Source organism: Molossus molossus, unplaced genomic scaffold (assembly GCF_014108415.1).
Source record: "Molossus molossus isolate mMolMol1 unplaced genomic scaffold, mMolMol1.p scaffold_m16_p_19, whole genome shotgun sequence".
NCBI classification, from domain to species: Eukaryota; Metazoa; Chordata; class Mammalia; order Chiroptera; family Molossidae; genus Molossus; species Molossus molossus.
The window spans coordinates 5,876,733-5,890,698 of NW_023425354.1; the positions used below are offsets into that span (position 1 = coordinate 5,876,733).

The 13,966-nt window shown below is 60.1% G+C and overlaps 1 protein-coding gene across 1 annotated transcript in view; it reads right to left on the reverse strand.

Annotated features, from left to right (window-relative positions):
* The window catches only part of TTYH2 (tweety family member 2), a 31,304-nt gene extending 17,688 nt beyond the window's left edge, over nt 1–13,616 (reverse strand). The window contains exons 1-3 of the mRNA XM_036269390.1: nt 13,457–13,616; nt 6,250–6,407; nt 2,077–2,188 (exon numbers count right to left, since the gene is read on the reverse strand). Of these exons, the coding sequence (XP_036125283.1) occupies nt 2,077–2,188; nt 6,250–6,407; nt 13,457–13,588 (402 nt within the window). The 5' untranslated portion in view covers nt 13,589–13,616. The remainder of the gene's footprint in view (nt 1–2,076; nt 2,189–6,249; nt 6,408–13,456) is intronic.
* Nucleotides 13,617–13,966: the final 350 nt, after the last annotated feature.

Consider the following 13,966-nt stretch of genomic DNA (forward strand, 5'->3'; position numbering starts at 1 on the left):
CCGAGGGACCACGGGGCTCTGGCCCAGGTCAGTTACCTGACCTGTTCCTCAAGTCCCCGCCCTCCCAAGTCAAGCCTCCTCTGCCTTCAAGGTGACTATGGTAATAGATATAATTATAACAATTACAATACGTTAGCATAGCCATCCCAATCTGGAGGGTACTTTGTAGACGGCAGGCACTTTCCTGGACAGCAGCTCATCTAACACCATTTATCTACCTGTGTCCTTCACCCCTGTAAGTGCCCAGGCCCTGCCTGTCTGCTGGAGCCCAGCCCCAGACCTCCGGGCTCACCCAGAGGAGGCAGGAGGGGGCGTTGTTGGGATGGAAGCGGCTCCCGCTGGCCAGACCACCACAAAAGCCTGGGGTTTCTGTCCTCACTTTTGAGAAATAGCGGGAGAGGACGAGGGGCTGACCCCAGGGACACACAGAACCCCTCCCTGGGGGAACACGGGGAGATCTGGAGCATCTGCGAATGTCCCAACCTGCCCTGGAGCAATCACCCCACTGGGGTGGAAGGGCCCAGCTGAACTTGCTCCCGGCTACCTCCCTGCACAGCCCCCTCCCCTCCCCACTCCGTGGGATAAGAACTCCAGTGTTCCCATCAGGATGGTCCTGAGACCTTCTCTCTTCCTCAACCGCTGGGGGAGACAGGGCTGTTCTTGCAATGGTCAGGAGTCAGCTCTTGAAGGTCATGGCTGGGACTTCCCTGGGCAGGGGATCCCCTTTGGGGGTTGGGCTCCTTCTCCAGGGTCCTGCTGCTGGTGAGCGGAGGAAAGGGGAAGGAAGAACCCATAGGCGGTAACCACAGGGCTCCTTCCCCCTGGGGCAGAGATGAGGGCAGGGGGCCCGGAGGGTGAGCTCCCTGTGGGCCAGGTTGTACCCAGGACGCTCATGCTGGTCACCCTGCATTCAGCCCATGAGACTGCCCTCAGCTGCCCCATCCCAGACGCTTCTCCCTCACCCTACAGAGCTGCCCAAACCCAGTGCTCAGAGAGCTCTCAGTCCCCAGGGAAGGGTCCCAGGGGACACAGGTGTGGACGGACAAGCTCTGCAGGACACCTGGGCCCTGGCCAGGCATGTGACCCTCAGCTCCCCAGAAAGTTCTGAGGCTACAGCCACTGCGCCCTGCCACGCTGGGCGCTGATAAGCAGCCGTCTCTTTAAGGCCAGCCCCTCCGGGAGAGCTGAGGGATTAAGGCTCAGAGGAGCTTAGGGAGGAGGGCAATCTGCCTGCAGAACCCTCCTCCGGAGAGCGCAGGACAATGTCCAAAGGCTCGGGTTGGGGCTGCCCTTCATGACGGAGGCTGACACACGTGGCACCTGCTTAGGCCCCCCTCTGCTGGGCCAGAGGGGTCGGGAAGGGCGTATATGCCAGGACCGGTCTCTCTGAAAGCTGCCTGCAGCTGCCTGCTAGGGGCACCGGGGCTGCCTAGAAACCAGCCCATACCACCCAGGAAGGCGAGGCACTCTGGAAACCACCCTCCCAGTCCCTGTCACTCGGGTCAAAGGCTCAGCAGAGTAGCTCTTTTGTTCCCTAAAAGTCCGACATCTCCCCCGGCCGGCCCAGCACAATCCTTCACCCTGAGCCCCTAGCTGGACCCCCGGTGCCCAGGAGCAGAGCCCGGAGGACACCTGGCAGGGACCTGGGCAGTCTCCCCACCCCCACCACACAGAGTGTTTCCCTTGACACCTCCTGGACCCCACAATCCTCTACACCCAGCACCTAATGTGAACACTGAGACGCCGCGGGCTCATTTTCCAAGTGCAGGGTCTCCGTGGCCCAATGGGAAAGTGCCCGGCTGTCCTGCAGATGAAAGGGATTTGATCCCTCGGCTGTCCCTGCGCCCTGTGCCCCGACGGCTGTCCTCCTTCGGTCCTCCGTCACATCCCTGATGCCCCTCCCGCCCGGGGAGCAGAAACGGCCAGTTTGCTCCTGGCAGGACCAACTACAGCCCCAAAGGGCGTCCAGCTTCCACCCCCTCTCCGGAGCCGCGCTGGCTGGATCTGACTGGGGCCCTTGTTCTGACCACACTGACCTCAAGGCTGCCCCAGCCGGGCCAGCTGCCCGGGCCTTACCAGCGCATCGATCCCGGAGAAGGTGTGGTTCGCGTTGTCCAAGGAATAGAGGAGTTGGTACACTCCGTCGTTGGCCTCGCTGTTTCCATAGAAACCAACACCCACCGCAGCGCTATCAAGTTAGAGGAGAATTTGTTTAATGTACTATTTATTTTTGTTTAATATACTATTTTTCCCCTTTATTGATTTTAGAGAGAGAGGAAGGGAGAGGGAGAGAGAGATAGAAACATCGATGAGAGAAACCATCGACTGGCCGCCTCCTGCATGCCCCCCACTGGGGATCAGGCCCACAACCTGGGCACGTGCCCTGACCGGGAATTGAACCAGTGATAATCTTGGTGCATGGGTCGATGCTCAACCGCTGAGCCACACCGGCCGGACTAATATACTATTAAGAGTAGTTTAGGTTCGCAGAAAAATTGAATGAAAAGTTCAGTGATTCCCCATATACCTTCTGTCCCTCAATTTCCCCACCATCAACAGCCCCTGCCCGAGTGGGACATTTGTCATAGCTGGTGGACCTACATCGACACACCCTATCACTCCAAGTCCACAGTGGACATTCAGTTCACTCCTGGTGTCCATTCCATGGGTTTGGACAAGTAGAATGACATGTGTCCATTAAGTGTCACAGAGAATAGTTTCCTAAAAATCCTCTGTGTTCCGCCTGGTCATCCCTCCCACCCCCTAGCCCCACCCCCCAGCTCCCACAATGTCACATGGTAGGAATCAGCCTGCGGCCTTTCCAGATCGGCTTCCTTCATGTGCTGAGACGCACTTACGTTCCGTGGCGGTTCGGGGCTTGCTGGCTCATTTCTTTTCAGCGCTGAGTAATATTCCACTGTCCAGATGGACCACAGTTTATCCCTCATTTACTGAAGGAGGGCTCGGTGGCTTCCAGGTTTTGGTGATTATGAACAGAGTTCGTCAAATGTCCATGGAGAGTGGGTTTTCCACGTCAGCTGAGGGACTCCTTCCTGGGGGTCGGGGAGGCATGAGTCTCAAGTTCTGGCAGGCGGGGTGGGAGGTGAAGGTTCAGGGCCAGCTTGTCCCTGCCTGGCCGCCTAGCTCTTACAGCTCCTACAGTTCCTTCAGGTGGCCGGAGAACACTCCTGCCCTCCAGTCCTTCCACGCCTGCTGGCCCGGGACCCGTATCTTTGCCGGTTCCCCCGGGGACTGACACAGGTGCGCCTGGGGACCTGAGATCTCCTGAAACCACACTTGTCTCTCTCGAAACCCCCAGGAGTCGGGGACTCCCCCTCCACTATCTGTTCCTTCCCCTCCGTCCTCACGTCCCTCTGTGGCGGCCTGTCCCACTGAAAACCTCCAGCTTTAGAAAGTTCCTTCTTGTACTGAGCAGAAGCCCACCCCTTAGCCTAGGCCCCCGCGGGCTCCTGGGTATCCTCTGCAGAAGCCTGAAATAAGCCTCCAATTCTGCAAGGCACCCCGTCAGACACCTAAATGTGTCTCCATGTCACCCTTTCCCTCCTGCTCCCCAAGCCAGACACGTGTCCTGTAGACTGTCTACATCATCGCCACCCTCTAGGATCCACTCTAAGTGGTCAGCGTCGCCCTTGAATGTGGCCGCGCAGGGCGGCGCCCAAGCCCAGGCTGTCCATCCGGTTTGAGCAGAGGGTGCGGGGTGCTGATGTCCCGAGATCCTTCTCTCCCACCACTGGTCTGGTGGCCACAAACACCTGGATTTCTTCACAGGAAAGGCCGTGAAGCCCAGTCTCTCCTCCCTCCTGCAGGGTTGAATCGGTCTTTGTTTTGTTTTAACCAAAAGTAGAGCTTTAGCCCTGGCTGGTTGGGTTCAGCGGTGGGAGCGTCGGCCTGCGGGCCAGAGAGTCCTGGGTTTGGTTCCCGCTAGGGCCACGTACCAAAAAAAATAAATAAATAAGTAGAGCTTTAGATCGAGCTGTGAAATTTCATCTGGTTGGTTTTAGTCCAACATTCCAGGCTGAACAATCATCTCAAATCTTTTTTTTTTTTTTATCCTCACCCGAGGACATTTTAGCATTTATTTTCAGATAGAGCAGAGGGAGAGAAGGAGGAAGAGAGAGAGAGAAACATCGATGTGAAAGGGACACATCGAGTGGTTGCCACCCACACGACGCCAACAGAGGCCGGGGATGGACTGCAACCGAGGTACGTGCCCTTAGCGGAACCTGAACCCAGGACTCTCTGGTCTGCGGGCCGACACTCTAATCGTTGAGCCAAACCGGCCAGGGCTCATGTCAAATCTCGCCTCTGTCGTCCATCGCATGTTCCTGACCCACTCCGCTGGGGGCCACTGGACCGTCACTAGGCAGCCCCCGAGTTGGCATTCAGAACACTAATCCCGGGGGCGGGGCAGACGGAAACACATGCACACGTGTGCGCTTTACTTCCCACTCCTCTGGGTGCTGGGATGGACCCCGGAGGCCGTGGCGGAAACCTTCCCGTGCTGGGCAGCCCAGCTGTGTTCCTCAGGACGTGGTCGGAGGACCGCAGGACAGAGGGCCCCGAGTGCCGGTGCCCAGTGCAGGTCAGGGCGCCCCCTGCGCCCACGTCTTTGTGGTTGAGAGTGTGCCTTCCCCAGGACACCGGGAGCTTCGGGGATGCAGAAATGGTACCGTCACATGGGCCCCTCTCCCCGGCACACGCAGAACACCAGGGCCTCCTCCTGTGCTGCGTCTTCCTTCAACGGCAGGTGATTATCACTAGAACTGACCCTCCAGTCACTTGTACTGCTCCACAGTATTCTTCTGTCCTTTGTCCTGTTTCAAAAACTCTGAGTTCCACGCGGGCTCCCGAGTGCCAGCACTTTCTTTTCTTTTCTTTTCTTTTTTTTTTATCCTCACCCGAGGATATTTTTCCATTTTTTGTTCAGATAGAGCGGGAGGGAGAGAGAGAGAGAAACATCGACGTGAAAGGGACACATCGAGTGGCTGCCTCCCGCACGACCAACCAGGGCCGGGGACAAACTGCAACCGAAGCACGTGCCCTTAGCGGGAACCGAACCCGGGTCTCTCCGGACCGCAGGCCGACGCTCTAACCGCTGAGCCAAACTGGCCAGGGCGCCAGCACTTTCTTTCTTGTCTGTCTCATGTCCCGCGGCTCCCTCCCACCTTCTGCGCTGTCTCAGGAGAGGGCTCTCGGAGTCCGCGGTTCCGTAGAGGGGGCTCCTCTCTGTGGGGACACACGCTGGTCTTGAAACTCCAGTTCTGGGCTAGAAGTCTCTCCGTTAAGTCTGGGACGGAGCCCCGGCCGCCTGTCTCGGCTGCCCGGGTCCTGCGCTGTGCTCACTGTGCGTCAGCCCTGCGCTGCGGCAGGCAGGACAGGGGCGAACACGCCCTCGTGGAGAAACCAGTGGCGAGGTGAGCCTGCTGGGATGAGAGCCCCGCGTCCTCACCCCAGGCTCGCGGTGTCCCGTCTGCCTGCCCTCCTGCTGGGGTCACTCTGCTGTGGGTTCCCAGGTGCAGCGGACACCAAGCAACAAGGGCTCTCCCCCCGGAGGTCTCAGGGGGGACTGGAGGCTTTTGGAAAAACCTCTGTAGATTCGAAAACAAGGAAAATGCAACAAGGCACAGCAGGGCCAGCGTGCGCGTGGACACGGCCCGGGCAGTGCTGGCTCCTGCCTGCACTCAGAAATCCCCGCTTCTCCATCCAAAGCCAAGAAGCCCGCTGATGCACTAAGAGCTATTGATCTTGCGAGGAGGTGGAATCGATCTGGGCTGGAGTCAGACTTCCTCTGACCTCACAGACCCCAGGCAGCAGCGGGGAGGGGACAGGGGCTCAGAGCAGAGACGCTCAGGGGGCAACCTGTGGGGTTGCCAGGCACAGCCCTGCCAGGCTGCACAGGCTCACAGCTGGGCAGGGGACGGGGCACACTAGAGGGGCCCCCATCACCACTCCGGGCATCTGATTCCCATCGCCTGGCAAGAAAAGGGTCCACGCTCACCCTAGGGGCAGGCTGTCGGATCGAGGACATCAGTCAGGAGAAGGTGGCCCGAAGCTGATACTCCAACCACTTGGGGTTTGTTGGGGGGCTGGTGGCAGAGGGTGAGGAGGGGTGCCATGGTCATGGGTTAACCACGGGCAAGGCACAGGTGCGCGGGCCCACTTTCCATCCCGAGCCCCTTGCTCTCTTGTACCCCGAGAACCCTGAGCCCAGCGCAGAGGGACACTCACCAGCAGACGAGCCCGGCCACCACAGCTGACCAGATGACACAGCAGGACTTGTGCCGCTTGGTCTGTCTGCGGCAGCACGCGCAGACCAGGTAGGCCAGAAGGAAGACGAGGTTCAGGCCCAGGCAGACGGCGGCCACCAGCCCCGGGAACAGCAGTGACTGCGGGGAGAGGTGTGGTGTCAGCACTGGTCCCGTGGGCGGGGAAGGTCTGGGAAGTGCCCTGCCTTCAGGCCCGGAGCTCCCACGGGGCTATGGTGTAGGAACCAGGACCGAGTGGGGTGTCTGCCGGCCGTCCTCCAGACTGAGTGAACGGTTCTCCCCTGTGGTCCTCTGAGGGGCAGGTGAGGGACGAGGAGCAGCTGAAGGCCAGCCCCAGGAGCGTGGCTGACGCCTCTGGATGAAGACACGGACTAGGCCCTGCCCAGCGAGATGCTCAGAACCACACATGGCAGGCGGCGTCCGCTGGCGTGAGGGCTGTGGTGACGAGTGTGACGAGGGAGACAGACAGGAGAGGGACATCTCTGAGGACCAGAGCATCGAGGCTCCTAGACATGTCAGAAGCTCCGTGGGACCTGGCCCAGGCAGGAGGGGATGGCCGGGTGCATCTGCTTCCTCCGAGCTTATCCCAGGTGTTGGTCCATCCAGAGAAACAAGAAGCCAGCCACTGTGCTAAGGGTGGGCAGGTGTCAGGTCATGTACCTATGGAGTTCCTTTCACCACGTCCTCAACAGGACAGCAACCCCCAGGTCCTTGACCCCCAATGCTGGCAGCAAAGCCCAGAACCCTGAAGAGGGTAGAGGTGCTGTCTCAGGTCCAGTGGGGACCTCAGGTGCTGTAAAGGGAGCTGCTGTCTGTCAGGAGGCCTGTGCCCCACTCCATGCCCTCCAGTCTCTGTTCAGCCAGATGGCACCAGATGGCACCAGGATTGGTGGCTACCAGCCAGGACTGGACCTGGCTGTAAGTCAGGCTCCTGCCTCACTCAGCTGCCCATGTGCCCCGAGTGGGTGCTGGTACAGGACCCCCAGCACTCCGGTCTGGGCTATCAGAGCGGGAGCCTGTTTCGGGGACCCCCATGCTGGTGGTGGCAATCAGCAGAGTGGGGGAGATGCCAGGACCCTTCAGGTCTAAGGGGGAGACAAGCCTTGTGTAGGAGGCAACCAGGAGAAAAACACCAGGGGGCAGTTCTGAAAAATCAGAGGCTGGGGCTGCAGTCCTGGGGCCCGGGCCATTCTCCGGGGTGAGGACAACTGCCTGGCAACTCCCTTCCTGGGCCTGCTCAGCTGCTCAGCTGCTCAGCTGCTCGGCCCTGGGAAGGCTCCGCTGGCCTTCGGGTCCTTGACTCGACCTACTCTGCTGGTCACCAAACCAAAGGCTTCTGAGCTCTGGGGACAGATGGCCACACTGGTGGGGACAGCCCAGAGGACGACAGGAGAGATGGCTCAGTCAGAGTGGGGGTGAATGTGACTTCAGGTTGAGGTGTCCACCTTCACCTGGGATGTCACTGGTGTGACCAGAACTCGCCTCCCCACTCCCCGCTGTGGACAATAAGCCTCCTCGCGGCGATGAGAAGGCCCAGCGGACCAGACCGTGTCACCCTGCTGAAGTCCTCACGGCACGGGAGGGTGTGGCCCTCGCCTGGACTACCAGGCCTGTTCACGGAGGCCCTTGTCCCGTGAGACAGTTCAAAGGAGCGGTCACCCCCTGCCTCCAGCCTGTGGCCCTCACTAGAGGGCCGTGTAGCCCTAGACCAAGGGAAGGGGACCACGTACACGGTGGGATTTGGAGCCTGGCTGCTCAAAGGCAAGGTCAGCAACCCACGAGCCCGGCACCAGAATGCACTCTTGTTGGCGATGCAGACCCAATGGATCAGAGCTGTCTGGGGACACCCGGGAGGCTCGTGCCCCATTCCAGTCTGGGGAGCACTGGTTAGTCCAACAGACCTCCTCGAACTTTCCCAGGCAGCTCAACCGTTTCTTCAGACAGTCGTGCGGCAGAGCCCTGACCTACGGCCAGCTCCCTCCGAGGGCACGGAATGCCATGCTTGGCCCTGGCCACCCCTCTGCAGGCTTCTGAGGCCCTTCTGCTGAACCCCAGGGATTCCGTTAGCATTTCACAAACCACCGCGCAATGTGCATACCCCACGACCCACCCAGCAACCCCCTTCCGAATGTTCACCTTACAGAAAGAAGGGTTCTGTCCCCCACAGGGTTCCACACACGAATGTCCACGGCAGCTTAATACAGTGGTCAGAACAAACACTGAGAACAACCCCAAATGTCCACAAGAGAAGAGATACAGACAATGGGCTAGAGCCATGAAGTGGAATACTACACAGCCACGAAGAGTAAACTGTAGCTCCACATGACCATGTGGATGGATCTCACAGAGTTAATGCTGGAGGAAACAAACCAGACCAAACAGCAGAGACGTTATGTTTTGACTGATAAGAAACGCAGTCAGAGAACTGCATCTGAGTGAGAGGTGGGACTAGCCGCTACCTTCGGGTGGGTATTAACTGGGAGGGAGCCTCCTGGGGATCAGAACTAGGCTGTGGCTGGGAAGATGTCATGCACACATTGGGGTGCACACCTGTGTTCACTTTCTTGTAAATTGCTCCTAGAGAGGAAACAAAGTAACAAACCCAGACAAACCTTTTGTATAGATTAGAGAATAGTTAACATCCAGACTTCCTTCCAGCTACCTTGACTTCTAGCATGCCTCTCAATGTATCCCAAACAGGAAAATCCACGGACTCGACCATGTGTCCCCACCCCGCAAGGAAGGGCCTCTAAGGAATGCCAAGGGTGGGTTGTGCCATTTCAGTCTGTCTCCAGCACAGCCATGCCCACCTGCTGAGTCCCTGTGCTGGCTCTTATTTCCTGCTGGGAACCCAGTCCGGGGTGCGGCTGGCAGGGCCTCTAGGAGCTGGGCAGCTGGCCTCAATTAGGTCACGGATAATGCAATCCGGCCCCGGGGAGGCCATGCTGAGGTCTCCCTGTTAGCAGTTTGCCTCTGGAACTCTCCCAGGTACTGGGATGACAGGGTGGGACAGGGCAGAGGGGCTGGGAGGGGAAGAGGAAGGGAGGAAGGTGGGGGAGGAGGGAGAGGGGACAGGGGAGGAGAAGGGGTGCAGGGGGGAGGGCAGTAGAGGGCTAACCAGCAGAACCATCCCCACAGCCACCTGTCGCCTCTAACAGGCGATTATTTTCCTGCTTCTAATGAGCACTGCCAGCCCAGGTGCACGGGTGTAGGCAGGTGGGACAGCCTCCCGCTGAGGCAGCCAGTTCTGCTCACACTGTCCTGCTCTGCCCGAGCCTGGAGAGGACATCTGCCATGTCACCCCCCGTCCTACTCAACACCTTGCCCACTGCCCCACCTCAGGGCTCAGTCCCAGCCTCTCTCCTCATCAGAGTGACTTCGCTCAGTTCTGGGTTGAGAAACCCAGAGCAGAAACCCAGGACCCAAGCTGGGGGCAGCAGTGACTGATTTGCATTCTGGGAATGCTAAGGCTCGGACTGGACCCAAGGGGCTTTGGTACTTGGTGGGGGAGGGGTGACAGCCTGAGCTTCCTTTGCCCCCAAACCCCAGGAGACAGAATGAGCCAGCCCAGGGGTGAGGCCAGGGGGAGGGGAGCAGGAGCCCACGGGTTGGGAAGGGTTAAGCACCACCACCCAGCTCCCCCTTTCACCGTGTCCCCCCAGGGTGGAGGCGGGTGGGGTGCGGCGTGATTGTCCGATGACCATGACTCAATGTTTAGACTGGATGAATGGAGCTTCCTTATCCCAACCGTGGCTCCTCTCAAATCCTTCCTGGGGGCCTCCTGCCCGCCTTTCCTCCTGAGACAGCCCCCCAGTCAGGGAGGGGTGGGGGAGCCCCCACTCTGTCCCCTCCCCTGGCCTGGGGGAACACACTTGGCACTCTCTGGGGAGTCTATAAACAGAACCACCGAAAGTTCAGACATGAAAATACATGCCTAAATATAAAAGGTTAAGAACGCTGCTTCTTCATGCACGTCCTGTAAGCCTGTCGGTTAGGAGGGAGCTCAGGAAGCGCATGGTGACAGCGGCGGAGTGAACATGTGCACAGCATTCCGGAGCTCACGGAGCCTGCACATTTCAAGTACATGGCTCAGCGTCTGGGCTCCCCGTGAGCAGGGGCAGTGAGTGGTGGCTGGCAGCTGAAGGAGGCAAGTGGAGGGCTCGTTCTGGGACACAGCTGGAGGAAGGTGCCTTTTCTGTTGTCCCCCACTCTGCCCCGTAGACCCTGGCCAGCTGGGGTCCTCTCCTTGCCAAGAGGTGCCTGTGGCTATTTATGATGAGCCAGGCCCTGGCCACACGCTTCATATTCCCTGACTTATGGGGCCTTTCTGCAGCAGGAAGCGGCTGCACCTCCACTCCCGGCCTGGGAAAGGGAGGAGACAGGCTGGGAGCTCCAGCTGCTTTCCCTCGGGACATGCAGCCCAACAGAGAGCGAGGCTTGGGCTCAGGGGGGCCGGGCTCCCTCCGCCACCCTGCTCAGCTTGCCTGCTGGTTCCGGTGGTGCCACCTCCCCACGACCTGAGCGAGGACTCAAGGTCAAGTCCGCTGAGGCGGAGGGGTGCAAGGACACTGTCAGGGGGCTTCCATTGCTCCCCAAGACCCCAGAAAGTGAGTAGGAGCCCCTGCTTCCTCAGGGAGGTGTGGAAAGTGAGTTGCATTTACCAGGAGACCTGCTTGTCAGGCACCTCTACTCTTTTAAGACCCGCCCCCCTTGCCTTCTGGGGCCTGCACAGCTCATCTCCCAGCCCTCCTCCAGGCCTGCTCCTGCCCGCTTCCATCGGCACTTAGTCTTCGGTGTGTACGCGCGCACACACACACACACACACTCCCTGCACGATAAGCCAGAGCTGTTCGTTTTCGCCTGTGATGTTCAGTCCTCTCTGGTGTTTGTAGATTTCTTCCGTCTCCCCTGTGGGGTGTGCACTTGAGCACGTTGCTGAACCTCAGCGTCAGTCGGAGTAATGATTCCAAGCACTCGGCCCTACTACGTGCTATGGGACTCTCTATGTACTAAGCATGTTACATGGGACATCTCGTTTCCTTCTTGCAGGTGAGGGAAGTGAGGCTCAGAGAGGTACAGACACTTGCCATGGTCACACAGCAAGTGATGAAACTGGGATTCCAGCCCAGGCAGCCAGATGGCGGAGCCCCAGCCCCCGGCCCGGGCTGCTTTGGTCATCATGTCACCGCAGTCTGGTGGAGACCTCGCTTCCAATCGGTCTGCTGAGCACTGAGGTGACCGACAGCAGAGGACGCCTGACCGTGGCATTCCCCGGCCTGCGGCCTGCCTGGCTGACTGCTGCTGGGGGAAAGGGGGTGTCTGGGAAAGACAATGGTCAGACAGGGGAACTTACCACAATAGGACTGACCTTCAATAACACCCAGAGCCACACTTCCCATCCTGGCCTAGCTCATCGAACTCATCTCCTCTGTGTCCTCAGGAGGCCTAAGTGGGACAAGGACCGTGGGTGTGGGCTGGGTGTCCAGCTGCCCAGGAGCAGTGGCCCATAAGGAGGGGATGCCCTCTGGAGTCATCTGATACCCCGCAGTGTGCCGGGCTCCAAGCCCTGGTAGGAGCAGGGCGGAGCTGTGAGTGGGTCCTCCTGGCTCCGACGCCACCTCTCTAAGGGAGGATGAGGCAGGCTTGGGCGGTGCTAGCCACGCTGCTGGACAGACAGGTGGTCCCTGGGGGCCTGCGGGGCGGGGAGTGCCCCACCGCCCCTGCCCACGTCTGGAGGTCTGTCTGACCCAGAGAGAAGATTAGATTTCCTCGTGCTCAGAGGAGAAACTGATGCTTGGAGATCCCGGATGCAGGGCCTGGGGCGCAGAGTTTGGGACACACACACACACACACACACACTCATGCGTGCACAACACAGCTGTCTGAAATCATATCCGCCTCTCTTCACGCGCTCCTGGGAGCGGAAGATTGCCGGGAGGTCCCCAGGCAGTGGCGTTCTCTGGGACAAGACTTCCACAGGCAGGGCTCTGGGAGAGGGAGGGGCAGGCGGAGGTTAGGCCAGCCCTCCCAACTGCCCTCTGCACCCCCAGGCAGGGAGGGTCCTGATTCTCCCACCTTCTGGAAGGGTGGCACCATCTGCCTGGGGCCTGAGAGCGACAGGGGTTATTATTAGACTCCCCGTCACCTTACACTGCACCCCACCCCATCAGGATGCCCAGCCCGGGCCTGCAGAAGGGCCTGGCGCGGAAGAGGTGAACAGCTGTGATTCCAGGCTCAGCCTCCGCATGCCTGACTCCCCACACAGGGAAATGGTGCTCTGAGAAGCCGACACTGCAGGCAGAGGCCCACGGGGGTCAAAGTCCTGGAATGGGCCCCGTCTGGGCTGCCCAGACTGGATCTTTGCCCCGCAGAGAAATGACCTGGGCCGGGCTAGACCTGAGAAGCTGGAAGATTCTGTGACTGCCAGGGCAGGGAGGTCTAGGGAGCACCCCTCCCCCCACGGGGTGCAGAGATCACAGAGGGAAGGACCAGCAGAGCAGGGAAATAGCAGAAGCGCAAGGGGGAGGGAAGTGGCTGGCCAAGACCCTGAAAATCCAGGGCCTAGAAGGTGGGGGCAGGAGGGTGACGCTGGTGAGATTGGGCTGACCCGGGGCCACCTTCCTTCCCGCAAATATCCCGCGTGGCTGTGGGTTGTCAATGCACCAGAGGGAAGGCACCCTCATCACCGCCCAAGCCCTGCAGCCATCCAGGAGGGGCCCAGGAAGTGCTGGCTGCGGCTCCCACTCGGCTGGGGAGGAGGGGTACTGCTGGCCGAACTTGGGGGAACAGTTTCCCTGTAAACTTCTTCCAAGCCGCCCAGCCCGGGGAAGACAGCGCTCGTCTGGAAACCGCAGAAGGAAAACTCCGGGAGCCCCAAGCGGGAATTACCCGGGTGCAGGCACGAACACCCTCACCCCGCCCCTGGCGGCCCGCCCTCTGTGCGCTCGGCCCCACCCCCCAGGCCGCCTGTGCCCGAGCAACTCCTATCCTTCCAGTCTGCCCGGCCCACGAGGTTCCCGGGCCCGAGGGCCGAGGGCTGCGGGTCCTGGGGGAGGAGGAGAGGGGTGAAGGGAAGGGCCCGCAGTGGAGGGGGGCAGATCTGAGAAGCTTGTAGCGGGGTGGGCTGGGGAGGAGGACGGGTGGCCCGGGGCCGTGGCCGGCGGACTCACCTCCTGGTAGTTCTCATCGCGGGGGCTGAAGGTGCTGTTCACCCACTGCAGGCGCAGGCCCAAGTGCGGGACTCTGTGCAGCCACACCACCCACCAGGGCGCGACATACTCCACGCGCGCGGCGGCCGGCATGTCTCAGCCCCGAGAGCCTGCTGGCCGCGGCCGCCGCTGCCGCCACCGGCCGGGAAGCGCCTGCCCCCGGCCCCGCCCCACGCTTCGCCCCGCCCCGGGCCCGCCCCACACCTCGCCCCGCCCAGGTCCCCGGCCCGCCCTAGTATTGGCCCCGCCCCCGGGGCGCCCAAAAGCTGCTGGACAAGACGCTCAAGAATCTTTGTGTGGCCTGGGATCTGTCCTGGCCCCAGGAGCGAAAGAGGTGGAAGTGGAAACAGCCCCAGAACGCTCTTAAATCTATTTTTTATATACATCTTTAAAAAACTGTTTTTTTTTTTTAATCCTCACCCGAGGACATTTTTCCATTTTTTGTTCAGGTAGAGTGGGAGGGAGAGAGAG